This window comes from Musa acuminata, chromosome BXJ1-5, assembly GCF_036884655.1.
Source record: "Musa acuminata AAA Group cultivar baxijiao chromosome BXJ1-5, Cavendish_Baxijiao_AAA, whole genome shotgun sequence".
NCBI classification, from domain to species: domain Eukaryota; kingdom Viridiplantae; phylum Streptophyta; class Magnoliopsida; order Zingiberales; family Musaceae; genus Musa; species Musa acuminata.
This window is the reverse complement of record NC_088331.1, coordinates 41797244-41813065: the sequence shown is the minus strand read 5'-3', so window position 1 is coordinate 41813065 and position 15822 is coordinate 41797244. Positions and strand designations below refer to the sequence as shown.

The window sequence follows — 15822 nt, the reverse complement described above, 5'->3', positions numbered from 1 at the left end:
ATGACAGGAAAGAGTGATGATTTCAAGTAATAGAAGAGGACATTAATGATGAATAAATAGGATGCATGTGAATGGTCACATTAGACCATTAACAACCAATATAAAATTTTTGGTCACAACTCATAAGCATAAATCTAAAAAAAATAAATAAACGCCAGAGTGAAAAACATGCAGCTAAATGGTCAAATGGCTCATGAGTTGTGACATAATTTAGCCTATGAGTTCTTCACCAGGCAGAACAAAGGCCCACATTGTTCTATAGACCTAAAGATTTACAAAATTCAACCTACAGAGTCAGTTAAAAGAGCAGCCGTGCGAGTCCAATTGCCCTTACAAGCAGCAAAATTTTTAGGGAATCTACTTGAGGAGAACCTAAAACAACACAATGAATGAGCTGGTTGCTGTACCAAATTACTTGATACCAGATATCACCATTTACAGGCCAAGTTTTCAAAAGATAGAGTGCAGATCAAAACAGGGTTTATCTTGTTTTAAACACATTGAACCCCTTCTGTCAATTACCACACAACCTAAACCACAAGGGTTTAATGGGAGAGTCTTATCACCAGTATTTGAGGGGAATCCATTGCCTCAGAAGGCACCAAGAAGGTCAAAGTCCAAAAGAATATTTACGCCATGTCATTATTTCACATGGTTTAGCTCCATCGTGTGTTGTATAAGCTATGGATTCAGTTCTGACCTCTGATGACTTACCTCCAGCTTCTTTGTGGACTGCAGGCTTTTTTCCAAAAAGCAAGGCCTTGTGATGTCTCCAAAGGATAACACATGATTATTCTTATTCGGTGGCTCCAACCGGCCGAGATGCATGGTTTGGTCGACGGTTCCACTACTACGCAGAGTTAATGCATCCGAGCTTCTCGGGGATTGTCTTATAGCTGAGCTCATTTGCTGCTGTTGGGGATAGTCTTGGAATACTACAGTATTATCCGAAACCGGAATATCGCCGATGAGTGTCCTGAAAGCAAATTCTATGCATGGGTCTGGCCACGAATCTCCAAATGGTGATGTGAGTTGTGACACTGGTTTATCTTTGCTCTTTTCTTCTAATCCAGCGAGATTTTCCAAAGTAGCTTCTTCTCCAAGAAAATCCTTGCTTTCAAGCTTCTTAGAATGTTCAAAGTCCACCCCAGGTAACATTTCTTGTTGGTCAACCACGGGTGTGTATTTTGTACCATGATCCTGACTCGATGAATTCACTTGGTGTGCCTCGGTCCCATAAAACTCTTCAACAAGTGCAGAATTCACCAACGTATTAGCCCTAAGTGCAGCCAATCTTGGAGATGCTCGGTGTGGCATTGTGATTATTCTCATACCCTGTTTTTTTCTTGATCCATTCACACTTTTCCTTTTCGGCTTCTTGAAATCCATTTGCTCCTTTTCCTTTAAAACCAAGTTTTTTCCCTCCAACAAATTGCCTTCCAAAGCTGGCAAGCCCGACACATGTTGTAACTTGTTCGATTCATTCAGCTGCTTTCCCAGTGAAGGACCATATGATGTAACATTTTGTGAACCAGAGAGATGAGAGCTAAAAATGGTTGATTGATCTTCTATTGCTGGCTTGACACTTTCTTTACCTGGTTCCAACACTTCTCCTGAAACTTTGAGTTCTTGCTGCACTGAATTGAGCTCTGGGTCTATTTTAATCTCTGCCACATCACCTCTATCATGGTGCTTAATATTGACTAACGTCATTGAACCTGTATCAGCTTCTCCCACACCTGTTTTGCAAGAGCATGAATCAGAGGGTCAAATTTCAAATCTCTTTTGCTGCTTCTAGTCTTTACACAAGTCTGACTGCATTATCAGGTATATTCACAAAGAAAATATGGATCGAGTCTCTTCACTACTGAAAGCAACATTACCAACTTCATGCTATTAAGAAGTTAATGGATTTACTTGTTTCTATGACACGAGCTGGATGGAATTGTGACTTTCCAGGAGACCCGTTGACCTGAGTCACCATTTTCACATCTGAGTTATTTCTCACACCTGGAAACAGGCATTTCTTTACTGTAGTCCCTCTATGTTCTACCCTTTTGGCTGCAGGAGGCTGCAAAGGGATATTCCAGGAGAAAATTGCTTAGTATCTAAGATGAACTTGATTAAGATAAATAAATAAGTCAAAATAAAAACCCAACTGGGCATCTAGAAATTGTTACAAAATATTTGGTAAGATATGTTAACGCTAGACGAGTATCCTTTTAAAATGATATACTCTATCTAGATGAAGGCAACATGGGTGGAGTGAGCAGATAATGACCACGCTAGCTATTTTGAGGAAAGTAGGGCAATATCAAGTGGTCAGTGACTTCTTTGATATCCTTGTTCAATTTTATTCAATTTAGCTATATATTATTATAGGAACTATGGCTGAAAGAAATACACTTGAAGCCCTCGATTGCCCCACTGGAGCATTTGACAAACCTAGCACAGATGTTTAAAGACAACTAAAGTATTTTGTCCATTTCAACATCCAAGGAATTCAAAACCTGACTTTGAAAATAATATACAGTTCATAACTTAAAATGTTATATCGTGTTCGCACTCATCATTCTTACTTTTTATTTGATACAAGCTCATCTTCTGCTCCAAATATTTGTCTAGTTATTTCAAATGGTTTTGCTTCCAGTTCCATTCATTGATCCATTTAACTTGTGGTGCTTGGTGATGGACTTGTTTGGTGTTGGGTGCCTAGTATTTGTACCTCAAATATGTGCTGCAGTATTTTGTGCTCAGATTGATGCATTCTGCCTTGAGCACGAGAACATTGTTATTTGTGTTCTTCCTATATTGGCTACTTATTTTACACCCTGGTTCTTGGATATTTCAACTGGACTAGCTTTTCATCCATGCTCCTAAAACATGTAGATACTTGTATGATGTCAATAATATTCATCGGATAGTTGTACTAGAGGTTGCCATCTTGTTGATGGAAAAAAATAAGATAACAATGGCTCCTACGAAATCCAATGAATCTAAACAATTACTACAACAGCACTCGATTATATTTTGAATACAATATTCTTTTCCTTTTGCCAATAGATACAACATGCAAATTATGACAGTAGTTCAAGACATGGTTTGATGTACCGCCCAAAATGGTATGGTACAGGCGCTACGTACCAATCTGTCAGCTGATTGGAATACAGACCACCCTGTACTGGACAAATGGTCGATATTTAATCGTTACCAACATGTAATGGTCTGATTTCGACCAAAGTCAACCAACGGCACAGAGTGATTTGGTTCCAACAGTCAATTTGAACATTGGACCCATTTGAATGGCTATTTAACCCCATTCCCTCCCCCTCTTTCACTCTCACATCTTCTAACACTCTTTCTCACTCAATCACTCTCTCTTTCTCATAAATCCTCACTCTTGTTCTCAATTAAAGCTGATATTTGGTGATTAGAGGCTCAATTGAGAGGTTTAAGGCATTCTAACAATTCATTTGGAGGACGATTACTCTAACTAAAAGGTACATATTCCCTTACTACTTGGTAATTTATGACATGATTAGCACCATTCTTTCTAGTTAATGATGATTAGGATGAATCACATGTTTATAGTGCCAAATTAGGGCTAATTAGGCATAATCACAGCTTTTTAATTATGTGGAACATGCCGCAAAGATGCTCCTCAACGTTCGAAAAAGATATATCTGCTATCCCTTTCTTATTTGGATATGTTTTCATTGAAATTAAACTAATACTGCATTTGGTTCTAATTAAAATACCCAAATTTAGATTTTTTTCCTAATTTTTAGGTATTTTCAGGGAATTTCTAGGGCATTTTTTGATCTTTCGGCATGTTCCAACATACCAACACATGATATGTCAGTATAGACCAATATGTACTAGTCTGGCCAAAGACCAGCACTGCCGATCGGCACAAGATGTCAATCCTTGGTTCAAGATGCATGACAATGTCAAATCTAAAAAAATTATACTTAAATGCAAGTAATGGAATATACTTCCAACAATACAATTAAGGGATCATTTATATTCTTCACACGATGATCCTCTTTCACTGTATTTGTTGGCATCTGCAAAATCTTTCAGATAATCTCCAACCATAGGTCACATACTCACCTATTTTCCTCAATTATTGATAAGAACTGTCAGCACCTAGACAAAAAACAGCTCTGCTTCTATGCAAATCATGCTCACTTGCACAGACGGAGAAAAAATAATAATAAATCCCAAGTCCACCTCTATCTCAACCAAAAAGTAAACCAAATTTGACCATCCATATCACCTTGCTTAATTTGTAGTAAACTTCATTACAAAGATAAAAATCAGCCACATTTACCAAATGAACCAAGCCACACCAAATCATCATACTCTCTCCTTGTACCAGAACCCTAATATCCATATATGCCTTCAAAACCATATCCAGTCACCTAAGTGACAAACCTTCTAGTTTTCGTTCTCAAATATTTTGTCATTAGCTACAACTTCTTTTATGTCAGTTGGTGTTATCAGACAAGGAGGATATGAGCTATAGCCTGTAAGCTCCTACTGGAAGAGGAAAATGACTGATAAAAAAGCACAAAAGCAGGCAGTTGGCCTACTAGAAAAAGGTGCTTTGGAATTGATATCATCCCTTGTAAGACCACATAAGATTCCTTGGGAACTTTTCCCAAGTCTGGTGCCCCACTTTTGTGTAAGAGATATATCTCACCAGAAAACAAGTATCTATCACTCACTTCCATTCAAAACTATTTGAGGGCAATGCTGATCTTTGTGATACTAGGATACTTCCGTCAAGTAAACTCAAACATCATAAAGTTGCTGTTCTAATATGCTACTACTAGTTCAATGTTTAGTAACTAGGCTATATAACTCTTTTCTTCCTATCCCTTCCCTCTTATCTAAGTTTTTGCTTTTGTCTTTCCGATTTTTGTCACAACAACAACAAAGCCATAAATCCCAACTATTTAGGATCGACAACATGACTCTTTTGCCACCATTGAGATAAAAAGTCATATGTTCTGTTAAGCGTATTTATATCTTTATTTATAGTTTCTATTAAAGTATTTTTAATCTTCTTCTTCTACCTCTACTCTAACATACCATTAATAGTAATCATTTTAGCTCTTCTAACTACTGTATTTTGTAGGTCTCCCGAACTCACATCCATATTATCTTAAATGATTTTATCTCATTTTATCCTCTATCGAAGCAATACCTAATCGTTCACGAATAAAAATATATTTTTTCTTATCTTTCCTAGTAGCTCTACACATCCGCTTCAATATTCACATTTCAACAAGACAACAACACAGACTTATTTTTTTGTATATATTGTTTCTTAAATGCTCAATATTCAAATCCATAAAGCATTTGTTTGTCCAACAACAATCAAATCCATGATATAGCTACTAGTTCTAACACCAATAGCTACACTATCATAGATATCCTCTATAATGAACACACATTTCTTATGTAAGACCCACCATAATAAATCTCTATGAACTCTATTAGGTTTTCTCTAAATCAATAAAAATCATATGCAAATATTTTTTTCCTCTATAATTTTTCATTAATTATCTTAATAAATAATTAGTTCCTATTGTTGATCTTTCAAACATAAAACTAAATTGATTTTCAGATATATTTATTTCAAGTCTTGCCCTACTGCCCCTCTTTCTTGACTCATGAATTTAATTCATCTACAATTTTTATCACTAATCTTTATTCCTTTATTCTCGGGTCTTCTTAAGCTGATTCCTCCACAAGTACCTTATGTAACTTTTTGTCACCAATAGCAGAGAACAGTCTGCGGATTTAATGAACAGATCTGTATCCTTATAGAACTTTGAACTAAAATGTATTTTATTTTATTTCAATCTAACCTTATAATCACAAAAAGCAATTTCTGAACATCTTATCAGGTCCTAAGTATTTGGCCATCTTTTTTAAAAAAGAGCAAGAAACTATCCTAAATAGAGGTGTGCTGGTCCATCAAGTTTGATGAAACATCATGCCATTTCATGAAATCGATTAGCAGTTTATTTCAATATATTTGCGTTTTTCCTCTTATCTCAACAGTTAGTTCCTGTCTTATTGTCATTCCCAATTAGCGAACAGCTCTATACACTTCAGCTAGCACAATGTAGCAGTAACTGGAATTGCATGGTTCACAGAACCATCAACGATCTCAGAAAATGATCACTGATTCTTGATCACACAAATCTTTCTCAAGGTAGGATCGCTTATATTAAGTCAGATCTAGTTTCAAATTGTGTTGAAGATACACTACTAAATTTTGTTATCGTATGACATTCGAAAATTCACAACTTTGATTGACGCTGCTTATAGTCCTCCATGGGTCCCTTGTGGTCCTGTGTGGTTTGGCAATGAATTATCAGCCTGAACACCTCCTTTGTGCTACCATTTTAGAGAACATTCTAAAACTGTACATCTATATAGAACACCACTACTCCCAGCTCATTGAGCAATTCTAAATGAATATTAACCTCCTCCAATCACTTATTAAGTCTGGTAATGTTCACCTTGCTGGTCAGCTTTCTGTTCCCAAAAGATATTAGGACCAGTTTGCTAGTAATACTTCTATCATGAATCTTATATCTCTGATGTGAGGACCAGGTAGCTACCTACACTTGTATCCTTATATAAGGACCTCATTTCTTCTACTTGCCAAATATACTGAATTGGGAATTGATGTTCTAGAATCTGTCTCAATCATTAGCTACTTTGCTTGTTAGTTGATTTGCATATGTCAAATTGCCCATGAACAAAAAAATTCTGTTGTTAACCTTATGATTTGAAATTATTGTTATATTGTTATCTTCCTCTGCTAAATCACTTGCTATGAAGAATCCTCATACAATTGACTAAATATGTCCAGGTTCAGACATATATAGAAAGTTTCTAATTTTATCAGTTATAAACATTAACTTCATTGTCACAAAAAATAAGTGCAAAAGGATAAAAATTCAAGTATACATAATACAAACACACCATACAGATAGGAAGACAGAAAAGAATAAATCAAGAAAGCTAGAACAAGTTGGCATAGATAAGGTTGCACTTTGCTAAAGATGGACCAGACATACACTTACATGTGATTCCTTTTCTAAGGAATGGATGTCATCAATACTTCTTTTCTTTGGTTTGTTTACACAGCTATGAATGTCACCAGTTTCAAGATAGCGAAAAACATCCTTTAGAGAGCGAAATTCATAACCACTGACAGGGTCAAAGTAGAACTGTAGCAATCAAGTCATCAACAACAGTAGCTTCACAGTGAGACACCGAGAACAAATAACAAAAATGAAAAACAAACCAGAAAAATCAACAGTAATTTAGGAAAAACAAGCTGGAAAATTAAACAATCGAGGCAAAACCAAAGCTATGTAGGCAAGCTACTCATGTAAGGACCAAGGTGGGCTCATGATTTATGCCATTATTAACTGGTCAATGAATTTGACAGCCAGCTTAAGGGAGGATGTGATATTATTGCATAAACTCGAGTCAATTCCTACATGTGAATGAGACAAAAGGCATGACAAGAGTAAGTAATAGCAAAGACAGCCGGAACCCAGAAGGATTTGGAAAACAGCTTAATTTACATGCACTACTCATGAAGCACTTTAATGGTAGAAGCAAATATAAGAGGATGCTACCACAAGAAGTCATTAACAACAAAATGTTGCTTCTAGGTGTTCATCACAAATAAACTCCCATAATCTGGTGATGCATATTAGAGATTCTGTTCATCACAGCTATAAGGTAGAAAAAGATAGATCAAATCTTACCCAAATTGATAGATTTGCTTGAAAAGTAGTTTTATGATCTCGGAGAAAAGTCAATTATCAGTATTAAAGATAGAAATTTCATACCGTACCAGAGTTTCGAGCTTTGCTTGGTACGGTATGGTACTGTGTACCGAGCGGTACGCTAGGACGTATTAAGCGGTACACCAGGACGTATTGAGCGGCACACCTAATTTAGGCGTAATATCCTCCGAAAATACCTGAAAATAAATTAGGTAATAGTATAAGTTAGGATAAAGTTTTTAAGTTATAAATAAATATAGTAATAGTATAAGTTTAGCAAAACCAATGTAAATTAGGTAAGAATAGTATCACATATCTTTTTTAGACTTTGAGGAATAGCCTTATGCAAGGTTTGTATTTCGGTTCATTACGGATTGCTCTTTTGCAAATATTGAAATATCTACAGAAAAATTATTTTAATTATCAATTCACAAATCGTTGCATTGTAGAGTTTAGGAGAGTGTAAATGAGAGAAAAAATGAGTTTGAGATAGTTTAAGAGAGTATAAGAATGAAATAGAGTAAAATCAGGGAGAAGATGAGTTTAAAAACCCATGAGAAAGGGCTCCAATGATCATTTTGACCGTTGTAGCACTGTTACAGATCGGTAACGATCGAAATCGACCATTACTGAGTTGTGCCAAGCGGTAATGATCGAAATCGACTGTTACCGAGCTATGTCGAGCGATAACGGTCGAAATTTCAATCGTTACCATCCGTCCGATATACCCTGGTATCATCCGATACAGCGCGATATTGAGCATTCCGCCCGATAGTGGGTGGTCTGCGTATTGGTATGCTGTCAGACCAGTACGTACCGCCCGTACCGGGTGGTATTATTCAAAATTAAAAACTCTAATCAATATCGCCATTAACCATAAATCAAGTTATGGTGAACTCAGAAAATGCAGTAACAATATGAAAGTTGTTATTCTCTAGGGCAACGTTTGCAATACCGTATCGCCCGGTGCCGGCAGTATGTACCGGTTCGCTAGTAGATCGGTACGCAGACCGCACGCTATCAGGCGATATCAACCATTTGGCCTCGTATCGAGTTAGAATTAGGCTCTCGTGGCGAAGGCAGAGCAGGGGTGCTATTTTATTGACTTCTCATTAAGACCAAAACCCTCTCTCCCTTGCTCCTGTGGCGCGCCCTCTTCCTCCTCTCTCTTCTAGGGTTCTCCTCCCCCCAGCCATCCTCTCTGGGGTTTGGGCCATCCGATCGTTTCCGGAATCGCCCACTACTTCAGCTTCACCACCTCCATATTCGACCATGGCGGTCATGGCCCCCGCTCCTTGTGCTGACTATATCCTTCCACTGCTTGGGGAGTTTATTCATTGTTTCTCGATCGGTTTTCGCTTTGATTTCGGCCTTCTCTAACCTGATCTGCTTGTTCGGTTGTTCTTTGATTCGTTTATTTGCGTAAAGACTGATTTTGCTTTGCTATTTTAGATTTTTTAGGGTTTTCATTGGGGTTTATGCTCGGATCGGATGGCTAAAGCTTGATGAATGCTGCTCCTATGGGCTTTTGCTTCTATTAGTGTGTTTAGGGTCGTCAAAATGAGATTTTAAACTATGGCACCAGTACTATTCGGTAATGTTTTCCTGCCTTTAATATGTTTATGTGTTGTATAATTTATCGAGAGATTTTATACTTTGGTTTCGCTATGTTTAGGCATACCGCTCGATATGCCATATTGTCCCATACCAAGCATGGCTCAGTACACTAGTATGGTATGATATTCAAAACTTTTCTCTAAAGTGCATACATTCATAATGGTATTTTGCATGCACTAGCAACATAGGCTTGTTAATATAAACATGGAGCCGAACTGACTAATCAACATGTTCAGATGGCTGATAACAGTTGGATAATCTGAAACTATACCAAATTAGAAAGTCTAAGGTTACAACAAATTATATTGAAGAAAAAAGATGGCTTGGTCATGTCAATTTTTCACAGGCTAGGATTATTACAATTAACAGAAATCTGCACAACTAGTAAATAAGGAAAAGGGTTTGAAATAGATTCTAATATCCAGTATTGCAATTAATAGCATCAAAAAGTATTTTAGTCCTACCAAGGACCATAATCCTCTAGGTTATGGCTTGCAACTATTGTTTTAGCATTAATAAAGGAATTTCAACCTTAGATCTCACCTTTCTACTAAAATATAGGTCCAAGATTAATGATCTAAGTTTCAATAACTGAGCTGATGAGATTCTGCGACCTGATTAAGGGAAGCTTGAACTGGTTTGCATAGGTCTTCAAAAGCTTGACATCATTGAATCACATTTATCGCTTCTTGCCTGACTACGCCTCACTATGCAATGCCGCCAGCTCTGGAAAGGAGATGCTGAAGAAAAGGAGGGAAGGAAGGAAAACCAGCAATGCATGGGTATCTTTCAGGAAATTGTGGGCTTCCTTGGTTTTCTTTTCTAGCTGTTCACACCTCATAGTGACACGACATTTTCCATGCGAGGTTGGTAGCATGTGCCATGCCAACCACCGGAGAAATTGGATGTGGTAGTGAAACATGAATCTAAGTCCAAGATATCAAAAACTTACCTTGAAATTTCTTTACCATCTACTTCAACTATACCTTCAACTCTTGGATTCACTAAAGTTGCACTAAATATATTCAGTCTCAAATACTTAGTCTAAGATGTTTGGTAGTTGATATTTGCCCCTATTACTTAGTATAGAGTTTATCCCAATTTGGTCAATAAACATTTGGCCAGAAGCCATGTAAGGTCACCGATTATTTGTTAAGAATGTAGCTTAAAAGAGGAAGACTTGGTAACATGGAGCAGACTCATTTTGGAGAAACGATTAATAACTGAAGGAACTGCAACACTTTCCTCAATTGTATAAATATTATGCTCAGGCAACAAAATAGGAAAACTTTTTGAATTCTGAAGAAGATGTGATGAAGTTGACTCCAAGTTGCGTAGGAAGTGTTCTCAATAAAAAAGGCGTAATATTATAGGTAGCTGTAAGTAGAAACATAGGTGCAAAATTGTGCAATGCCAAGAATCTACTGTCTACCTCAAAATAAAGACATTAGATTATTTTCATCTTCTCATAAAATGACAGGTTATCACAATATAGAAGTAAAAGCCAATGTTGTATGGTGGAGTACCGGATCCTTTTTTATTTTTGTTCCAGAGTTTCTTAATCTGATCTCTTTGATCCAGCCATGAGGCAACTCATATGGAGTATTCTCAATTTGATCCTGCACTTATTCACAAGCTAAAGTCAGAATTTTTCATCTCATGGGCATTGATTAGTTATTAACTGAATGCACAAGATGTAGCCAGAACAAGAAACACAGTTAATTTAGGAGAGTTTGCTGAGAGCAAACATTTTTGGCAGAGTTTGTCTTGTTTTCTTCTTCCAAATTGGTTGATGCACAAAGTTTTTCCATAGATCTTGTGGTGATGCTCCTTGTCTGTTTGGTTGGGGAACCATGAAATTTTCCAGACTTTAGATGCTGAAGTACCTCTTTCTTTGAACAAAATCTGGATCCAGTATATGGATCATGGAAGCACTGCAGGAAAACAGAGATAAATTGGTCAGCTATACAACTCGAGAAAAGAAAGCCTCCATCAAGCACCATGAAAAATAGAAACAATAATTTATCAACATTATCTACAGAAAAATCGATTCTGATATATTTCTGAAATGAATTGGTGTTATAGAACAAAGTTAGTCAGATCTAGGTTCAAGTCAAGTTAGTTTAATCTGAGTCCTAGTAATTAAAACAAACTTACTTGATTGTATTTAATCCAGATAATTCTAAGTTTTGAGTCCGTGAGATAGTTTCTGATTCTTCCATAGGCACTCAACTCTGATATGAGGGATGTCTATGTTCGTTTATAATACTGAGATGTAATATTGTTTGGGAAGGAAGTATTAGCCAATAGGTCCCTTAGTTCAAAAATTCAGAGACCTAGAGTACATTGTTTTGCTGACCATTCATTAATGTGAATAACAGTGGTATCTGGTATATTTTAGGAAAGATTTGGGCTGCAAGAAAATATCATCTGTGTGGTGCTTGAATGCGAGTTAAAAGTCAGAATTTCTAGTTTGAATTAAATAAAAGGACTATTTTTACTTGTATAAGTAAATGGCTATAAACTAATATTTTGCTATATATGATGAAGTTTAAGTGAGGAGACCTGGTTTCTTTGGACATAAGCAAGTGGCGATCAATTAAAACATTTTATTCTAGAAACATATGAAAAATACATCCTGATAATGTTTTAAGATCAACCATACACCCCTCATTCAACTGCAGCTTAGTTATCTATCCAGCTTTCCATATGCAAATGATACACAGTTCATAGTATTAGATAGTTAAAAGTTGAACTAACTCAATCCTCAGCTACCTATCTAATTTTTTCGGATACAATAACCCTGATTAGGCAAGGTCAAACATTCCAAATATTCTCAGTCCCAAAAAATTATCTTGAACAGAAGAATCAACAGAGAACTTGACCACTTCCATATTCACCTTTGTTAGAATTTTCTTGTCAGTAATTGCTGCTTGAAGATCCTACTATTTCTTGGTCCAGATTTGACAGACTACAGCTGGATATAAACTTTTCCTTGAACAAAATATCAAATATTTACCTCTGTGTTGCTCATAGATCCATATAATATCCTGCTCTGGAGCCATAGACCACCTATTGACTTTTGTAAATCAGTGACTTACCCTATATACTAGCAGTAATGAGACAGTCAAAAACATGCTGAATGGTTTTAAATTGCTCTCAGAAAATGTACATCGAGAACTAAATACCTCTTCTTAAGTAATTTAACATAAAGCGACAATCTCTCATCATTTTAATTAAGGATTTTAATTTTGAATAATACCGCCCATATCGGGCGGTATGTATCGATCCGCTAGCAGTATGCGGACCGCCCGCTACCGGGCAGTACCGTCGATTGGGATTGTTTCCGTCCTGTTACCATCCTAAATCGGTCGTCACCGCCTGCTACCGAATGGTATTAGCCGAGGGAGAAGAAAGAAGACGGAGAAGAAGAGGAGAATCTAGAGATCCGAGTTTCGTACCGTACTGTTACAAGCATTTCTTCGATCGTCACCACCCGCCACCGGGTGGTATCATCATTGCTTCTGCTGCAAGTTTTCAGTTTATTTGGAAAGCTTTAGCTTTCTGATTTCCTCCTATAAATTATAAAAAGATTGATCGATAACTAAAGGGGTTGCCATTTACCATTGATAATAACAGCTGATACTTGACATTTTCTGCAACATCAAAATTCACCACATCTAAAAAGGAAACACGTACTTGCCAGAGTTCCATCAGGTAACATGTACCATCCCAAAAATAGGAAAAATAAATTTGCCATTTCCCATTTTATAAATCCTGAGCTCCCTTGATGCTTCCCTGACTTCTACAATTTTCTTCCAAACACAACTTGAATGCTCTGTTGGTTGTGATTCCAATTGTTTGCATATATCAATTTCATATTATGGATACGCAAATCTGAAAAAAGGTTTCATATACTTTTCATTGCTGATTCATTTTCAATTCCAGGATAAATTTTATGCCAAATCCGTGTCACCATAAGGCTTGTGTGCTTGTTTCTACTCAGTCAGACATACATTATCTGCAGTCAGGGCTTCCCCATAAGTATTTCCTGCATAGCATTCCACCTCTTTCACAATCTTCTTAGGTAGATGGAAACTGACTTGAGATTATGATGGTAGATTCTTTTGATGTTGAATAAAATGCATTTGTTGCTTACCAGAAGAAAACAACTTATCATCTACTCCAAGTTTCCTTCAACTTGCATGTCTTGCTTACCCAAAAAAAAACAAAGAAAAGAAAATTCAACTATAATCTGTTCCAAGCTCCCTCCAACTTGCATTATCACTCTCAGTAGAATGGCAATACATAATACATGGCATACTTCAGTATCCAAAAATGCTCAGAAAGTTCCCTTATAAATTCGTCATCTAAACTTTCCAAGTGAACAAATCATGGAATTCACTGGAAATGAAAATAAACAAGCCGACAAAGTTGCAATATCTATGATTAAGCTACACCTCATCAAATTAAAAGGAAGAAACTATTTTAGTTTTTTCTTCAATTTTTTTATGGTTTTACCTACTTAAGTTTAGCTCATTTACAAATATGAAACATACAGAAATTAGGTATAAAGAATTAATCATGGGTCATTTGCTTCTTGATCATGCATATGGATACAAAAATTGAATTTTATAACAGAATAGAATTTTCTGTTGCACTTCAAGAAAATCTGAGGGCTCACTTATTTCTACTTCAGGGACACTATTATTCTTTTCATAACCACAAGAAACGACCCTTCTATCACTAAATAGTATTAATATAAGTTTCAATCATTTTGGCCCTATTGAATTATGACTTGTATAGAAATAAACACAAATTCCTAGTTCAAATTGTTTTTTTGTCGATCTTTTCCTCAACCAAAAGAATTCATAGAACAACTTGGTTATCTCGTAGGACTACGCAACAAAAGCGAGTCATTTAAAGTTAGGCCAAAGCATCTGCACCTCTTTCAAAATCCCATCTCCTTTGCCCTAACTGATCAAGATACATTTAAAATCACCAGTTACCAAATTTTTCCTTTTTCTCTGCTTCCTGCTCTTCTTTCATGCACACTCTCCAAATCCACAAAGCAGCTATCAACCAAGATAAATAAAAATGCTGACGGTCATGCATAAAGAAGATAGAGCCAATCAAGTCTACCGCGTTTTGATCTACATCAGAACCCGGAATCCAAAGCAAGAAACAAATTCTACACAAAGAAAAAAGCGAACATTAAACAGGAAAAGAAATGGAGCAGAGACTAAAAGGATCGTTTGGATTTACCCAAAGCACCGCTCCGCTCCTGGTGGTCTTCGCCACCGCCGTCCACCCCTCCGGCAGCCAGTCGGGGCGACTCTCCGCCGCCATCTCGAAAATCCACCACCACGGTTGCTCCGATCTGATCTCGCCGGGATCGTCTTGTGCACTCCTCGTTGAGCTTACCTCTTTTCTTTGACCTCCCGTGTGGTTTGCCCCCCGGCCAAGGACGCTCGAGTTGATAGGGAGCCTCCGAGATACGGGCTCAAGTCTCACGTGTTGGACTCCGGTTCTCCTCGCGATTCGTGCCACTGGCTTCGTGGCCGCGTCTGGGCGCTGACAAGATAAGATCCGACGGTCTATAATTTTTCTAGTGTTCTTTCTTTTTTCACTGTAGAGATCTCTGGCGATATGATAGAGGTGGAAAGGATGCGTAAAATTTTCCAACACCAGTGGCCGTCTCACGTTTGTGGCGACTGGATAAACGGCGTGGGACCCACTGCGGGACCCGATAGTGATGCTCGCGTTCTTAACTCCACCCGTAAATGAACTTAAGTAAATAAAAGTTTGAAATGAACACGACAGTAAGAGCAAATCAACTTTTCAAGATCATATTTAAGATCAGTTACATGAATTTGTTCCCGTCATTGAATAAGCTCGAGATAAATATAAATAAAATGTAATAGTTAAGATGAACATTAGATTATAAATATATGAAAAGTTAATCTAATCCATAAATTTAATAAAAAATAATAATAGATAATCTTTCCATAAATTTTACTTCATCTTAATCTAATCCGAAATATTTTATTTTACCTTTATTAAAATCGAGAACTGACTAATTACCAAGATAATCAAACTTAAATCTAAATCATATAATTAATTTCTATTTAAGTTCGTTTCGAACTTGATCAGATGATATTTGAATCCGATCGGATGGAATCCGGAAATTGAGAGGAGGAAACGATTATTGTATAAAATAGGAAAACAAAGAGGGGGAAGGACCGTTATGTATCAATCGGTCTTTGTGGACCGTTCTGTCCCCACCGATTTATATCTTATTGTCTTCGTTCAGCGTCTACTCGCGTAAATTATCGACTAGGTAGGGGCTGTCGAGTAATTTAGGACACCGTTCTCCCGT

General features: G+C 36.9%; 1 protein-coding gene across 2 annotated transcripts; it reads right to left on the bottom strand.

Moving 5' to 3' along the window:
• Nucleotides 1-390: 390 nt before the first annotated feature.
• LOC135674343 (uncharacterized) lies at nucleotides 391-14918 on the bottom strand. Of its 2 annotated transcripts, none has more exons than XM_065184109.1 (6): nucleotides 14709-14918; nucleotides 11192-11377; nucleotides 10970-11062; nucleotides 7104-7256; nucleotides 1918-2071; nucleotides 391-1739 (listed from the first exon to the last, which is right to left on the bottom strand). In XM_065184109.1, exons 1-6 carry the CDS (start codon nucleotides 14790-14792, stop codon nucleotides 682-684), a joined length of 1728 nt encoding a protein of 575 aa, XP_065040181.1. In that variant the 5' UTR covers nucleotides 14793-14918; the 3' UTR covers nucleotides 391-681. The 2 variants fall into 2 exon arrangements, with proteins under 2 accessions (XP_065040181.1, XP_065040182.1); XM_065184110.1 differs by having other exon boundaries at nucleotides 7110-7256; nucleotides 14709-14917.
• Nucleotides 14919-15822: the final 904 nt, after the last annotated feature.

Excerpts from the sequence above, each read along its gene's own strand:
- LOC135674343 (XM_065184109.1), bottom strand. The coding sequence starts at position 14,792 with ATGGCGGCGGAGAGTCGCCCCGACTGGCTGCCGGAGGGGTGGACGGCG. Across the intron at positions 11,378-14,708 it reads GGAGCGGAGCGGTGCTTTGG|TGCTTCCATGATCCATATAC; the intron begins GTAAATCCAAAC and ends GTTTTCCTGCAG. Across the intron at positions 11,063-11,191 it reads AGACAAACTCTGCCAAAAAT|GATCAAATTGAGAATACTCC; the intron begins GTTTGCTCTCAG and ends GAATAAGTGCAG.